This window comes from Colias croceus, chromosome 28 (genome assembly GCF_905220415.1).
Source record: "Colias croceus chromosome 28, ilColCroc2.1".
NCBI classification, from domain to species: domain Eukaryota; kingdom Metazoa; phylum Arthropoda; class Insecta; order Lepidoptera; family Pieridae; genus Colias; species Colias croceus.
In genome coordinates this window covers 164,190-181,680 of record NC_059564.1, presented here as the reverse complement: position 1 = coordinate 181,680, position 17,491 = coordinate 164,190, and the positions used below count along the sequence as shown (strand labels likewise).

Here is a 17,491-nt window from a genome sequence, read left to right as displayed (position 1 = left end):
AATTATCATGATTTATCTAGATTCTTAGTCTATCTCACTTTACTTTTTAAGACGTTTTATATTCCACCAAGAAAATAGAGTTGAAGGCTCGGAGGTTGAAGGCAAAACATCACAGAAACATCTTGTTTCAGTACCTACCATAAAGTATTAGCTAGTTCAATAAAGAAACGAATCTTCAATGGCGGCGCTTATCATTCCCTCTCGCTCACACACGGCCGTACGGTATGCAAAAAAAAAAGGGAAAAATTAAATCACTAAAATGTATTTGATTTTCCCTATAATAGTTTTTATCATAAATTTACAATGACAATTATGCATTTGCAAAAGTAAATAATGTTTTATTGGAATTTGACAAAATATGTTCTTTGGGAAAAGTTGTTCAGTTTTATGGGCTTATTACAAGTATTATGGGGATTTTATTACATTCTGTATACGTAAATATGATAATTCATATAAATACACAAATACAATAACAAAAAAGTTTGTCAACAAACAATTTGAAATAATTAATAAAATAATTATCAATTTACATTATTTTTATTTTCTTTTTTGCTGATCCTACCATCTGTCAAAGTCAGCTTTGGCCGCCATTGAAGATTCGTTTCTTTATTGAACCAACTATATATATCGGGTAGTACCTACAGTACTTTTCACATTGCTTTTCACAGACTGTGGTACTTTTACTTGATTTGACATAAATTCTGAGCATAAATTATTGACCTTAAAAATTAGTCATTTCACATTTGACAGATCCGAGTTTTGTCCCGGCTTCATTAATCATTAACCCGCAACGAACTGCGGAGGTTATTTATGATTCATAAAATATGAAGAAATCATACGTTAAAAACACTGAACTGTAATAAAGACTTTACCTGAATATTATATAATATAAATTATACACTTTTCTTAACGAATTGCCGGTAAGTAAACCTATATATTGCATCATGTTTCATTTGTTTTTCATACCGTGTAGTTTGTGAAAGGTAAGATTTTCTCATTACGACATCACGTAAGAAAAATAAATCGTTTTTATCGTGGGTATTACAGTGAAACCTATGTTTGCAGGCAAAGAAGTGATAAAAATGTATGCACGAATCGGTACTTATGGCTGGAACGGCTTGCAAAGAAAACTTAATCTATCTAGTCCAAAAAAATACAGCAATGGGATCTTGAAAAAGAAGGAGAATTATTCGAACAGTTTGCTGCCTGGTAAAGTGTATCATGGATTCATGTGTACAGATGTAGAACCGATCAAAGAATATAATATGACTGCTTATTTTTTAACACATGAAAAAACTAAGACTGAATACTTGCATTTAGAAAGAGATGATGGTAATAATGTATTTTCTGTTGGCTTCAGAACAACACCCAAGGACTCAATGGGTACACCACATATTCTAGAACATACAGTTTTATGTGGTTCAGAAAAATACCCAGTGCGAGATCCATTTTTTAAAATGTTAAATCGTTCTCTCGCTACATTTATGAATGCATTAACGGGCCCTGATTATACATTCTATCCGTTCTCTTCTCAAAATGAAATAGACTTTAGAAATCTTCAGAAAGTGTACTTAGATGCTGTATTTAAACCTAACTTAAAGAGACTCGATTTCCTACAAGAAGGCTGGAGGCTAGAACATGAGAAATTAGAGGATAAATCGTCTGAATTAGTATTTAAGGGTGTTGTTTATAATGAAATGAAGGGAGCATTCTCTGAAACTAGTTCGCTATTTGGCCAAAGATTCATAAATACAATCTTACCGCAGGGCACTTACGGTTATGTCTCTGGTGGAGACCCACTATGCATTCCTGAACTGACACATGAGCATTTAAAGAATTTCCACGCAACTTTCTACCACCCAAGTAATGCCAGGATATTCTCCTATGGCAATTTTCCATTGGAGCATAACTTGAAATTCGTAAACGATACATACCTTAGCAAGTATTCGTACTTAGATCCTAAAAATACAATTGTGCTGCCGCAAGAAAGATGGAATGCGGTGAAACGTGCTACAACTCCGTGTAGAGTTGATCAATATGGTGGTCCAATTGAAAAACAGAATCAGATAGCAATCGGTTATGTAATGTCTGATATAACAAATGTATATGAAACGTTCATGATGACTGCGCTAGCCGAACTGATGATAATTGGCCCTAATTCTGCTTTCTATAAGAGCTTGATTGAAAAGAACATATCTGGTGGTTATAATTCATTAACTGGTTACGATAATCAAATACGAGACACCTTATTTGTTGTAGGCTTGAAAGACGTTGAAAAATCGAACTTTGAAGTGATTGAAAAACTCACAAATCAAACTATCGAGGAGATACATAAGAATGGTTTTGAGAAAAATCATATTGAGAGTGTTTTACACGGTTTCGAGCTATCGATTAAGCATCAAACTCCGAGATTCGGACTTAATGTACTTTTCAATTTGATGCCACTATGGAATCACAACGGTCCAATGCTTAAAGCATTGAAAGTGAATGAATTATTGGATAATTTAAAGGCCAATTTGATGAATCCACAATATGTTAAAGATATAATCGAAAAGTATTTCATAGCAAATAACCACAAACTTATAATGACAATGGAACCAGATCCCAAGTTTGACGACATTTTTAACGAGGCTGAAGCAAAATTACTTCAATCTAAAGTAAAAGAATTAACACCGGAAAAGAGAGAAGAAATATACAAAGATGGTTTGGAATTGTCAGAGGCGCAGAAGAAAGTGCAGAATTTGGATATTTTACCGTGTTTGAAAATTGACGAAATAGCTCTCAGCAAGACGGCTTCAAAGTTAAAACATACTGTATCTGGTACCATCCCATTGCAGTTGTGTGAAGCGAATACAAACGGTGTGACGTATTTCAAAGGTGTCCTTGGAACAGAATCGTTAAACGATAAACAGAGACCACTACTACCGTTCTTCACTTATATTCTCGGCAAATTCGACACGAAATCCCACAACTACCGCGATTTTGATAAATACGTAAGCAAAACTACTTCTGGCTTAAGCTTCGTTACACACGTAACTGAACACATTGATTTACAAGAACAATATGAACAAGGAATGTTGATTAGCAGTCATTGTCTCGATGAGAATGTACCTAAAATGTTGGATATATGGACAGAAATATTAGATGGACCCAAATTTGATAATAAGGAGCGTATGTCAATGCTTTTAAATAACTACTGCTCTTCTTTAACAAATGGTATTATTGATAGCGGTCATACATATGCGATGCAAGCTGCGCGCTCCCTTATATCGTCTGCTGATGAATGCAAGGAAAGTCTACAAGGAATCAAACACATAATGGACATGCAAGAAATCCAAAAGACACATAAAATAGAAGATATACAATCTATTATTCAAGAAATCAGTAAAGAAGTACTGAGAGGAAGTAATTTAAGAGGCGCGTTCCACTTTTCGAATGGTAACGACAGTTTACATGAAGAAATTGACAGATTTTGCGTAAATTTGTGTAGAAACGAAGATCTTAAAGATGTGAATAGAATCAATTTCACAGATTCAAAAACGCAGCCGAAAGAAAGCCGCGGCTTACATATTTCCATGAATATTCCTGTGAATTACTGCGCTAAAGTTATTCCAACGGTTAGATATACGCATCCAGATTATCCAAAATTGAGGGTACTTTCGCGGTTCATAACGTCTAAGTACCTACATCCCGTTGTCAGGGAACAGAACGGCGCATATGGCGGTGGCGCGATGTTATCCATGGATGGAGCTTTCAACTTCTACTCGTATAGAGATCCGAATTCCCGGCTCACAATGGATGTTTACGATCAAACATCAGAATGGATGGACGCAAATACCAACTTAGTTGATGACCAGAATCTCTTTGAAGCGAAACTATCGATTTTACAACAAATGGATGCGCCTGTGGCCGAATACATGAAGGGTGTCGAACTATTCCTGTACGGTCTCTCTTACGATATCTGGAAGACGCAAAGAGAACGAGTTCTAGCAGTCACTAAGGAAGATTTATTAGAAGTCTGTCAAAAGTTTTTGACAGCTGACAAATGGGCGGGAAAATGTGTGATTGGAGAAGGCGCATCGCAACAGATATATAAGGATACGGAATCTTGGGAAAAACTTTGCGGCCCTCAAGAATAAACTGTGTATTGCAAGGAAGAAAGACCTATTTAGACTATCAAGCTAATAGCCTACGTAGGGGTCCTACAGACTTAAGAAACTTAGGCCGTCAAAGGAATTTAGCCTGTGTGGTAAATAGACGCTATTTTTAAATACATCTGCAAGTGAGATTGTGTACTGAAGAAGTGAACATCCTATCTGTTTGTTATTCAATATGTTTATGTCCAAGTTAGAAATATATGGTATAGTTTAATTATTTGTTTTATTGAAATACCTTTTCTTGTTAGATTTTTTATGTGGGTAGTTAGAGCTAATGAAATAGTTTCCTTTTTAAGTGCAAGTTAATTTATTAACTCCACTAATAAATTTAACATTCTAAGTTTCTACCATCTTTTTAAAATAGTTACCTTGCTAAATTTTGAAGTGCAAGATGATAGCTCGATTTTATGAAAACTAGTTTTGATACTTTTTAATCTAGACGAAACTGAATCGAATATTATTGTATGGAATAGTTAATATAAAAATGTACATATCAGTTATTAACCGACTTCAAAAAAAAAGGAGGAGGTTATCAATTCGGCCGGTATATTTTTTTTTCAACTTATAAACGACTGTTCTGATTTGGATTATATTTAGCACATTAACTTCATATCAATTTTAAGCTCAATAGCCAATCCAAGGGAATTTTCAATTTAGGATATGGAATACCCTACTCTAAACATTTTAAAGTGAGTGATGCAGCATATTTCGATGTTTTATAGATTTTGATCAAAAAATGACAAGTACGTTTCTTTTTCAGCCTCAAAATGGCCTTACCAGTAAGTTTCCAAGACCCAGAAGATTATTTCGACGAGTGTTTCGAGTTTTTCATCGAATACGAATATCTATACAATTTTCCAAACACGCATTTATTAATAACTGACACTTTAAACCGAATAGATTTATGTGGATTGGAAGATGTTGACATTTTTGCTAGAAATTTCGATCCTTGTAAATGTCAACTAAATGATTATTTAAATAATTTGATACAAAAGTTGGGTAGATTGCGAAATGAATTGTCAAAGTTTGAAGAAGATGAACATTTAGATATGTATGTGGAAGCTCCTCTTGGGCCGAAAAAGAAGCATGAAATAATTTATTTGGCTAAGGAGATAGGAGCCGCTTGTAAGGACGTAGGATGTGAAACTGTGGTTGACTTCGGATCTGGCTTGGTGAGTAATTTTATACTAATACTAGCTTACCGCCCGCGGCTTCGCCCGCTGTGTCTAAAACCTAATAAATTATATACTAAAACCTTCCTCTTGAATCACTCTATCTATTAAATAAACCGCATCAAAATCCGTTGCGTAGTTTTAAAGATTTAAGCATACAAAGGGACATAGGGACAGAGCGACTTTGTTTTATACTATGTAGTGATTATAAACGCGAAAGACTTCTTCTCTTCACGCCTAAACCAATATACTATTATATGTGGGAAAAAGCTTAGGTAGTATGATGATATTATAAATTTATAAAGAATAGGAAAAATTCGATCACGAAGCGGGACTCGAACCCGCATTCTTCACGCCAATCCGGGGCGGATGCTTGACCAATTCAGCCACCCGTGACCCGCCAGAGCGATCGATGATGATATTAAGTATTAACTATAGTTTCAGTACTTAGTTGCATTGAAATCAGAATTTCAAAATATTAATTTACAAAAATTGGATAATAATTGAAATGGCATGTACCAGGCACCAAATGAAACCAATAGATTATATTTTTAGGTCTAATAAAATTTAAACATTTATTCTTTAATGTCTGTTAATTTTAACATATTTTCAAAATATTATCGCTAATGCAATAATTTTCATCTTCCAGGGATATCTCGATCAGCAGATTTTTATCACAAACAATTTTAACGTTTTGGGCTTAGAATGCAACGAAAACCACTACGTCGCAGCGAAGAAGCGTCAACGACAATATTACTTGAATTCCATTGATCATGTCAAGTATTTAAAACATACAGTTACCGAAGACTCAAATGTGAAAATTGAAGAATGTATTCGCGATAAATTTTCAAGAAGGCAAAACTTCTGCATGGCAGGTTTGCATGCGTGTGCGGATTTGACAGTTGATGCCGTTAATTTGTTTTTAAAAATGGAGGACGCTCGCGCCATTGTCATTATGCCGTGTTGCTATCATAAAATATTAGAGCGTGGGGATGGTAGATTTAAAAACTTTCCACTGAGTAATTGTTTGAAGGATGTGTATGAAAAATATTCGGGTTTTAAATATCTGCAGAAGCCGTTTTTAAGGCTTGCTGCTCAACCGCCAAATATAGCTGAAGATAATATGGAAGATTTGGTATTTTCTTTGCTGGCTCGAGCGACACTACAAGTTTATGCAAGCCAACGTAAGTTACTTGTTATCTTTACTTCTACACTAAATAATGTACAGTTTGTTTGTTTCGCGCTAATCTCAGGGAGAATTGGAACGACTTCATCAAGACATTTGTTGACCGTTAGGTGGTACGAAGTTCGCGGTCAGCTAGTTAACTATTTTGAAATAATAATCACAAAGATGTCTGTCTTTCTCCATATACATTTATTTATTTATCATTTCAGATAACTGCCTTTTAAAACGCAAGAAAAGAAAAGCGGTGAGACTCAAATCAAAGCACAACGACTTCGATGCATATGCAGAAGATGCAGTAGATAATGGATTTTTTCTAATTCGCAATTCTCAAGATGAACATGACAACACTGAGCCAGTTTTCGATCCTTCGGAGCTGTCAAAAATTTGGCGCCAAATCTCAGAAGTGACGTTTAAAAAAACAGCCATATTTATTTTTTTGCAGAATCTCATGCAACCAGTATTCGAAAATTTCGTTTTGTACGATAGATTGTTGTATTTAAAAGAAAATGGTATAGAGAAATGTGAAATTAAGCGCATCGTTGATGAACGAATATCGCCTAGATGTTCTGCTTTGATAGCTAAAAAATAAAAATATTTTGTGAGTTAAGTAAACATCTAACTACCCTCCTGACATCACGATATAAAACAAATACATAGCACAAAAGCTGTTTATTGTTAAAACCTGTTAAAACTTCCTGACTATTCTGTACTGTTCATGTTTTATTGTCTCAAAATAGACTATCTCTATGCTAAAATTCATCAATATCAGCTCAGCTTTTTTGCAGTAATATTCGTATTTTTAACTATACTGACTGATGACCTTCAGTGAAGAATTTTATCATATTCAATTTCATACCTAAGGTATTTTATAAGTTTATAACTATAAGATTGTCACATTTTTTAAGAAATAATGAATAAAAGCATCAAATAGCGGGCCAATACTAGTCAGCTAATTTAGGATAGTATTTATACTAGTAGAGACTATTATATATAAAAGAGCTAGATACGTTACCCGCTCTCTATTTTGGCAAGAAAAAACTCAGCTAAGTGCCCGAGTTTCACTTAGTCACGCACCATTCAGCGTCGTGGCTGGACGTTCTTTTTGTATTTTAATCGGCAGTTGTTATTACGAAGTACATGAGTGAGACATGTATTATGTCTCGTGCGTGAGAGTGTAAGAGAGAACAACTGTATTGGTGATAATGCGTTAGTAAGTAGGTATGTATTAATTACGCTGTTTTTTAGTGCAATGATGTTGGCGTATGCCGCGTCTACTAGTATAATAGGTCATTGAGTAGAGATAATAAAAGATAGTATAATGATTTAAGCTAATATTATAAGACTGTAAGTAGGTACTCTGTAGACTGTAGTAGTCTAAAAATATAAAATGCATAAAACAATCCTAAACGAGCACTTATAAATCTAGTTGGATCTAAATTCACTTCAAATTCTTCGACTGAAATCGGAAAATAAAGACTATAGTTATCTACTTCAATAATTTCATACACATTTTTCTTCGACCATTAAAAATAACTTATTTTAACATTTTTATAGATTTTACCGCACAATAACTAAACACAATAAATAAAATACAATTTATTCACACATAATTTATTAAAAATATGTCTTTTTACAATTATTAACTACAGTGTACAAAAATTGTGATGTTCAAACATTGCGGGTGTTTTTAATATTATACATTACAATACATAATTAGAGTTTAATTATTGCTGAACTAAGGTCCTTTAATTTTCAAAAATTAGTTACAAGTTTTCACCCACGCTCCACTGCGCGTATCGCGATGAAACACATAGTCGACAATATCCATATTAGATTAAGGATACAACAATATTTCTTACCAGGGTGAACCTTCAGTTCACCCCCGCGTCCGCGTTAAAATGTAGAAGCCCTTCTGGCTAACATTGAGAAACACCATACAAAAAAAAAAAAAAAAAAACAATATTTCCTTCTATTTTTATAGTATTTAATGCATTTTTTATTTTATTTTAAAAATAAATCGGAACACGATCTATGTCATCGCGATACATGGAGTATTATTTTATAATGTTAAACCATTGATGTAGTCCGTAGAACAAACAACTATAGACCCACTAATACTGTCACAAACTGTCCGCACCAAAACTCTACCCGCGTGTTTCAGGCAGAGTTTAATAACGAGTGATACAATAGACTTTGAACATTACTGCCACACAATAAGGTGCTTATTTCAATGAATGTTGTATACAACGCCGCTCGGACACTTTTGACGACGTTGCATGTTGTATGTCAATGTAAGCTGTTAATTGCCAAATTACTTTAAAACTTGTGTCGCTTATTTTTCCTTTTGTGAATACTATTTTTGTCAGTCTCATCATATTCTAGTTAAGATTAAAACGAAGGGTTTGTTAGACTGTTTAGAATAGAAGGGCTGGTCTGATTTCTAATGTACCTATTTTCTGTATTTGTCTTAGCTCATCATTAGAGAACAGAATTTACTCATATATTTTGTATTCATGTAAAAAAATCATAAAAAAAATTATTTAATTGATTTATAACAATGTCTTAGTTCATTTTGTAATCCAATTTTAATACTTCTTAATAATTATTTTTGAGGCAATCTTAAAAACTTTAAAATTCAATTAGCCTCTACAAATTGGTCATTATATTTTAGATTTTAATTTAATTATGGCGATCTTAACTTATTAACATAATTTTCGAGGCAAGTAATGGCCACAGACCTTTTTAAAATACAATTCTTCCTAAATAAATAAAAACATAATAAGTTATCATATTAATAACCTGGCATTTGTGATTTTTACTTGTGTTGTTAAATTGTGGAATATGAATTTACTAGTTTTTAAGCAATTAACAAATAAACTAAATTAAAAGACTATATTTTTTTCTTGCAAACTAATTCGAATCTTAATACTCACACATTAAATGCCAATTTTGTACCATTTTATGAGTCTTTTAATACTTTTTTCTTTCCTCGTTTCCCCGGTATCATAATTTTCGTCTTCCACTCTTCCATATTATCATCCTGGAGTTGAACCAACTCCCCAGTCTGAGGATTAATTGGAAACACACCCTCTGGAGTAATTTTCTTTTTCGACGTGTCCATACCATGCCGTCTCTTCATATGCTTATTATAATTCGACCAATTCGTAAACTTCATACCACATTGTTCACACGCGTACGGCTTATCACCGGTATGCTGACGTTCATGGTTCTTTAAAATCTGCTTGAATCGGAATGCTTTATTACAATACTTGCATACATGCGGCATAGAGTCTGTATGTATTATTTTGTGTGCGTTTAACTGGTATTGTAAACGGAAACATCTGCCACACTGTTCACAGGAAAACGGTTTCACTCCGGTATGCATTTCAACATGACGTCGAAGCATGTTTGGAAATATGAATGCCTTATTGCAGATTTTACAAATGTGTGGACGGACTTGGTCATGGGCCATAATATGTGACGTTAGCGTTCCTTTCTTGTAGAATGTTTTACCACAACGATCGCACGTGTAGTCTTTCTTTCTGTTTTGCGTGTGTATAGACTGGTGGTCGCGTAGACTATTTGGGGTCTTATACACTTTATTACACAGTTTACAAGTCAATTCTTCTATTGTTAACGGCGCTCCGCGTTTTCTGTTTCGTTTCCGTTTCGGTTTGATTGGTTCAAACTCTTCTAAATGGTCCTGTAGTGAGTCTTTTGTGAATATCTCGCCGCAGAGGTGGCAGGGTAGCTGATCATCTTTGAAATGTTCCCTGACATGTGTGTCGAGCAATTCCTCGTCGAATACTTCGTCGCAGTATTCACAGCGTTTTCTGAAATTAATATAATTTGGTAAGTAGAAGTATGAGAAATAGCAGGTTTATATGTAGATTTCTACATTGATAAGAGATTATATTTATTAATTGGACGTGTGTTATACTAAAAATATGAACATTGTCATATCACAGCACTTTTGATAACCATGTTATTTCTCATTTAATAACCTTTTATGTATATTTTTTGTGTATAGTATATGTATATTTTTAGCAAGATCATAACAACCAGTGGCAGTTCTATTTGTGAGATGTACAATAAAAATCTTTAAGTGTTAAGTACGTGGAATATAAATACACATACCTTAATTTCCTCTTATGCTTCCTAACATGATTGATAAACAGATCAAAGTTACTACAATCATAATTCTTGCAATACACACAAGTGAATGCGTTACAACGACCATGTGTGACTCTACTGTGCAATCTCAGAGTCGTAATATCCAAAAACTCTATATTACAATAAGCACAAGTCCATGGGTAATTACTCCATTTAGACACCGACTTCTTTAAATTACTCTCTTCGTTTGCGTATATCGTCATTTCTGGTATATTCCGGATCGCCGCGTCGAAAATATCCTGTACGTTTAAATCGTCGTTCAGTTCGTCTTTTGGCTCTTTTTTCACATCTATCTTTTTTATGTCTAACATGTTCTGTTCTAGATAATTCTCCGTTTTAACTTCTTCTAAAAGATCGTCGTAGGCCCTGTCGTCTTCTGAGACGTATTCTTCTCTGTTGAATAAACTCGACAATACATTTTGTGATCGCATGACTGTGTTCAAAAATTCGTACGCTTTGTCGAGAGCGTCGTAACATATGAAACATATCGTTTTCGGTAAACCGTTGTTGTTTATTAAATCTACATAAATAGCGTTCAAAAATGATAATTTTTTATGTACTTCTTTGCTTTTGCTTTCTTCATTTAGGTTCAGCATTTTATCGCTATTCTTCTGTTCTGCACAAAATCGACAATATGTATTTAGTCTTTCCATTGTGATTGCTTAGTTGGACGATTTAATTAGTTTAGAACTGGTTTTTAACTCATGGTTTTGAAAAATTAAATAAAATTGTTGCAAAACAAACCATCATCGTAACTTTTCTGACAAGTTGACAAGCTTTTAAAAGTTGTTATGTCAATAGCACATGACATTTGTATTACAGACTAAACATACGTCACAGAAAATAGAGATAAAGGTAGTGATGTTCTGTTTGCGTACATTAACCGTTTATTGAAAATTTTATATATTGATACTAGCGGTCCGCCCCTGCTTCGCCCGTGGTACATATTTACGCTTTCTCTACGTAAGAACCATCCTTGGACTTCCACAAACATTTTAAAAAAAGAATTATCGAAATCGGTTCAGCTGTTCTAAAGTTATGCGCTTACCAACACATTTTGGGATTCATTTTTATATTATAGATTGCTATCCTTTCCAATAACTGATGTCCAGGAAATAACAGAACTTACGTATTTTTCTTATTACCTACAAGTACCATTGGCTATAATTACGTCTTTTTAAATCAATTAAGTATTTATTTTTCTATTTATACAATCTCTTACCATTGATGCTTGAATTAGTAACTTCCATAGATAGTGGTTTTAACTTTTAACTGCGGACGAACCCGCGGGCAACAGCAGGTATTTTTGAGAGCCGAGTTGTTTTGCTATTACTAAGTACTACATCACTGCTAAGTATCATTTACTAGTTTTCATATCATTAATCATTATCATGTTAAATTGTGAATATTCGTAAACCTCTCCTATAATATTCTTACTATGATTACGATTATCTTTGTTATTACTAAAGATACACTGATTATCTTGAATTTCTGTAATCTGTCTCCGTTGTGAAAGAAAGAAGAACTATCTTACTAACTTTTCAGTTTTCAGTACGGCTCTATCGTGGCTTTAACTAGAAATCAGAGTTTATCTCAAGTCAGCCAAGTTCTATATAAATCGTCATGCAGTTGTCAAGATGTGTGATTTCGTTTCAGCGAACTAAAAGACAAATATCTCTCAATACAATACAAATTTTATGTATATTTAATGAAAAAAAATCTTTAAAATTGTAGGTAGGTAGTTCATTCTACTCAAGACCAATCGAAAGAAACTCGATAATTAACAATCATTATTTACCTATTACTCTCAAGAGAAATGTATATTACCTATGTTTATTGTTACTTGTGATTGTTACAAACATAATAATAATATTGCAAGTTATCATAATGCCTTTAAAGTAGATACCTACTAAGTAGTATCTAGTAGAAAGTAGATTTCTTATTAAAGAGAAGATAAAATAAAACAATAATCAATAATCATAATACATTTAATAAACCTTTATTATACATAGGTACTCCAGAAAAATACACACACATAGTTACAATAATATAATAATAACATTTTATTTGATACATAATATTATTGCACAATTCCACAAATTTAATTTTTGTTGTTTGATATTTCACACATGCTATTATATAATATATTATATAGATACATTTTACATATAAATAATGAATATATAGTTTATTGAAAATATAAAATGTATTACATTATACATAGTTACCTAGATATGTTTTTTAAATAAAAAATAGTAATAACTAATTAACTAATAATAAACAGATTATTTTAACAAGAACAGCCTGGCTTTTTTCGATTTCGTTGACCGTCGTCGCGTCAAGTAAAAAGAACGCTGACGGTTAAGCTGCGCATTGGCGATTTATCGGTCTATTTGGTGTTATGAGGTGGTAGAAGAATAACAAATAGGTAGTTGTGAAGCAACGATTCGCGAGCCTAGTTCAAAAATAAATTAATCGGCACATAGCTTACGCCGTACGTGCAAAACTCGATCCATGCGCAAACACACCCCATCACTTTCATCCAGCGTTCTTTTTACGTGTCGCGTACTGTAATAGATATAATATGAAGGAATACAAAAATACTTACGGTAAAAAGTTATGTGACAAAATTAATACCTAATATTTTCAACAGAAATAGATATTATGAAACTGTATGAATTTAATGAAGTTGTTGAAATAACAAAACAAATAAGGGCCACAACATAAAGCTTGAATTAAGTACTATAATGCCACTTATGATAACAATACTCAGTAAATTTAAACATATTTTTGATCTTTTAATTTTGCGCTTTCTCTAAATGTGTTTAGTAATACCACAGTATTACCATATTTCCTACAGTATGGCGACGAATGTACTTGTGCAGAGAAACGGAGGGGAACTGGCGGGGGGTCGGGCGACGCGGGCCGCTTAATGCAATCACGCTGAGTTTGCATTAACTATCGCGAAAGGACGACGCAGTCGTATTTTTTGTGTAATAATTTTATTATACATAGGTACTTACATATTCTATTATGTCGCGCAAAAACTGTTCCGTTTACGGATGTAAATCTACATTGAAATCCCAGAAGGAAACAATATTTCAGAAAGATTGTATTAATTGTATCTGTTGAATTAAAATCAAAGCTATGTATATTATGTTGTCCTCATTATTTTCTAATCAGATTGTACATCCCAATGCGAATGCATTACTTAGTTAAATGGTATAATATACAATTAAGAACATCCAAAAATAAAGTGTCCACGTAAATAATATTTAGCAGTGCAATATCTGTAATTATATATTTATGAACAAATAATTACATCAGATTTAATAATCGCAATTATTTTGAATGTACATATGAATAATTTCATCATAATATTAATAATCACAATTGTTTTATTTCCCATTTGTTGCAACCCTAGCGTATTTTCGTGTGGCAGCGTAAGTACCTACGCTGGCGGCGGCATCGCGCGACATCAAAGGCGTTTCCTTACTGTAGGAAATAATATTGTAATACTGTGGTAATACCTATTTTCTGTGTTTGCGTGTGTGTGTGCGTCTGTGCGTGCGTGTGTGTGTATATGTACCTACTTGTATTATTTTTATTAATAATATTAAACATTTTAAACAACTTCAAAATAAACATCTAACATCTAAAAGACAACATTGAATTTACAACTAAGTACGTACATACTATAACTATTATAATTACATATAATTTTACAACAATTATTATTTAATAATTTTTCTTATTTACAATAACTTAACTAATGGAAGACCTTTGTGATATTGTTTGTCGCGATATTTCTTGGTTTTTTTTAACCTAGACTTATTTTAAATATTTAAAATTATGACTTAATTTTATAGTTACCTATTTTTATTATCTACTGAATTTAGTAGTCGACAAATTAAGTAATTAGCCATTTTAAATCTATTTTTGTTAAAATGGAGAGATGAGAGAATAATTAATAGAGAGTTACAGTAGTTAATTTACCTTTTTTTCTATGGCTATTATTTTTGCCCATAAAAGTAAAATCTTTAATCGACCTCTCTCGAATAAAATATACGATAAAGTGCACAGAAAATTAGAGTCCAATTAGATTTACATCTCAATGTCGCTGTCATCTTGTTAAATAAGATTAGTTAACGCCCGGATTTACTTGTTTTTAAGACTTTGTATGCGTATTGGCACGTTAATTAAATATTTTGTGGCTCTACCAATCTTTAAAAAAAAGTTCGTTACAAATTGAGAACTCGTTCCTGTTTAGAAACATTTGAAAGTAGCCAGATACATAATTTATTTCATACCTAACTCTCTATCATATCACAGGAGGAAACCAGAAGCGCGAGAACTAAAACCATCGTCAAAGTACTTATTCGTATTATAAACAAGAGCTTAGTTCCTTTGCGATTTTATAGTTATATTAGGTAATGCCATATGCACAGCAGGAGAGTTTTGCGAATTCCTACACAAATGCTTTCGTCGACAGCAAAACACGTTAACGACAGCTTTCGTGCTTGCGCTTCAGGGCATTGAGACAGACAGACAAATTGTATATTGTATATTAATTTATGTGATACGACAAACGGACAATTCAATTGCATGTTTGTGGTTAACAAAGTCTTAATTAATAAGGCCATTCTATTTAACAGTTTAGTTTACAGATTGAAGGCGTGAGATGTGAAGCTTTTAAAAGCATGTCAAATATTAACGCTGTGTTTAATTAGTAAAAAAAAGTCAAAGTCTTTGAGTGTGTAATATTAAATACCTACATTATAGAAAGTAGTTCTGGAATTGAGAAGAACTATGAATAGAAGAAAGAATAATGCAGTGGAAATAGAAAAATGATGTAAGTAAGAAAAACGTTATATTATGTAAGTAGTTAGATATGTGCGAATTATTTATTGAAGTGAAACTTCTTTGGGGTTGGACAACATTTTTTTTTTGTTTGAGTTGCATAAATGGTAAGAATATGAAGTTTGGTATTACGTTTTCTTCTCAAAATTTACGTCTTTACGTAAATATTATTAAAAAAAAAACTTAATTTTCTGCATTTTTTGTTACATAAATCTTAGATATCTACTTATATATTTTTTGGTAAAAATACCATAACGACATGGAAGCCCCGAAGAAAACTTACCCAGTAATTATTTTTATGAAGACTACAATACTAACTAGTGATTAGTTTGAAAATATTTATTTTTATATGTTTCTACGTCAATCCTACAAAACGATTGATTATTTTTGACTCTTAGATAGTTTTATAACACCTGGAATGGTACGGGATACATATGTTTTTAATTTTTCAAGGATATAATATTTTAGAGGCAACAATGTTATACAGAGATATGTACTTACCTACACTTTACGATTCTACGACACAACAAATTATCGTGTCGTGTAAATATGCTTATCACTAACTTTATATTTTCTACAATTAATTTTAGTCATCTACGTTGAAACAACGTTTACAAATTACAAATTTTACGAAAAATTTTGCTCTACCAACACGTTTCTAGTCAACTACTGACACGAATTTTAAATTGAAAACTTTAGGGAGTCAAAATAATTACTCATTGAACTAATTTTGAAGTGACAAGATCGTTGTTAGAAAATAGTTAAAATTGATGTTACAAAAATTAATAATCCTTTTAAAAAACTGTATTACGAGAAAAAATCATAATTCATACCCAAGAGTAGTAGGAGCTTTTTTAAAAATAAATAAATTCGTAAATAAATAGATGTGATATAATATCCGGTATAATATAAAATATTATTTTAGAGAAATAGGAAATAAATGTTGCCACCTCAAATTTTCGTCCATGATATTAATTGACAGGTAGGTTAAAAACAAAATAAAAAATAAATCATAAATAAAATTTAATAAAAATAAAAATTACAATTACCGAATACAATTATGACTATCATCTAATTTTATATTGTCGTTCGCACAGTATTTCCGTATGTACATCTTAGTCTAAATATTCAAAAATATATTTTTTACGATATGCAGATACATAGTTAAAGTAAGCCATGTTATTCTTATATAGCGAATAATTATTACATTATTTAAAAATATAGCGATTATTTACTATGGCACAAGTGGATTGGATTTTTTTGACGGCAAATTTAATAAAGCCTGAAAAGTATTGATAATATTCATTATTTTTAAATTAAATTAAGCTGCTGTAATATGCTAATAATTTAATGAAACATATTACCGATTTAAAAATGAGTTATGTTTAAGAGTTGTCTATGAAAGAATCTAATGACATCATATTAATTCATGTATTTAAAACAAAGTTATTAGCCTTTTGTTAATCACCTTGTGAAATCACATTGTTAAACAAGAGTAAAAATGTAACGCTCTTTTAATACATTTTCATTGAAAAATGACATAAAACAAGTTAATGTGCCAAGTACGACGCTATCTATTAAACATTCTATAATAAGTGGTATATTACATCTAACTTACCTTACAGGTCAACGAAATCTGATCATGTAAATTTTAACGCCAATAACAAAGAAACGACAATATTAAGAACATAAACATAACTTTTTAATTTCCCATTTGACATAACATAACTTGGCTGTATACAAGAAGCTTATATCTAATACACTGGAGATTGCACTATGAACGTTGACTTGTCACGGGAAGGTATGACCTTGAATGACGCCTGGTTGTTTTTTGTCCCTTTCACACCTAACTTGGCAAGTTGGTGTGAAAGGTCATACCTTCCCGTGACAAGTCAACGTTCATAGTGCAATCTCCAGTGTATTAGATATATAAGCTTCTTGGC

At 32.3% G+C, this 17,491-nt stretch overlaps 2 protein-coding genes across 2 annotated transcripts; one reads left to right on the top strand and one right to left on the bottom strand.

Moving 5' to 3' along the window:
* The first annotated feature begins 764 nt into the window (after positions 1–764).
* Positions 765–4,371, top strand: LOC123704023 (presequence protease, mitochondrial). Its single transcript, XM_045652269.1, has 2 exons — positions 765–920; positions 1,066–4,371. The coding sequence occupies exon 2, from the start codon at positions 1,083–1,085 to the stop codon at positions 4,137–4,139; it is 3,057 nt and encodes a 1,018-aa protein (XP_045508225.1). The 5' UTR covers positions 765–920; positions 1,066–1,082; the 3' UTR covers positions 4,140–4,371.
* Positions 4,372–9,410: 5,039 nt separating this feature from the next.
* On the bottom strand, positions 9,411–11,458 carry LOC123704094 (zinc finger protein 506-like). Its single transcript, XM_045652362.1, has 2 exons — positions 10,653–11,458; positions 9,411–10,348 (listed from the first exon to the last, which is right to left on the bottom strand). The coding sequence occupies exons 1-2, from the start codon at positions 11,339–11,341 to the stop codon at positions 9,475–9,477; spliced, it is 1,563 nt and encodes a 520-aa protein (XP_045508318.1). The 5' UTR covers positions 11,342–11,458; the 3' UTR covers positions 9,411–9,474.
* Between the last annotated feature and the right edge of the window lie 6,033 nt (positions 11,459–17,491).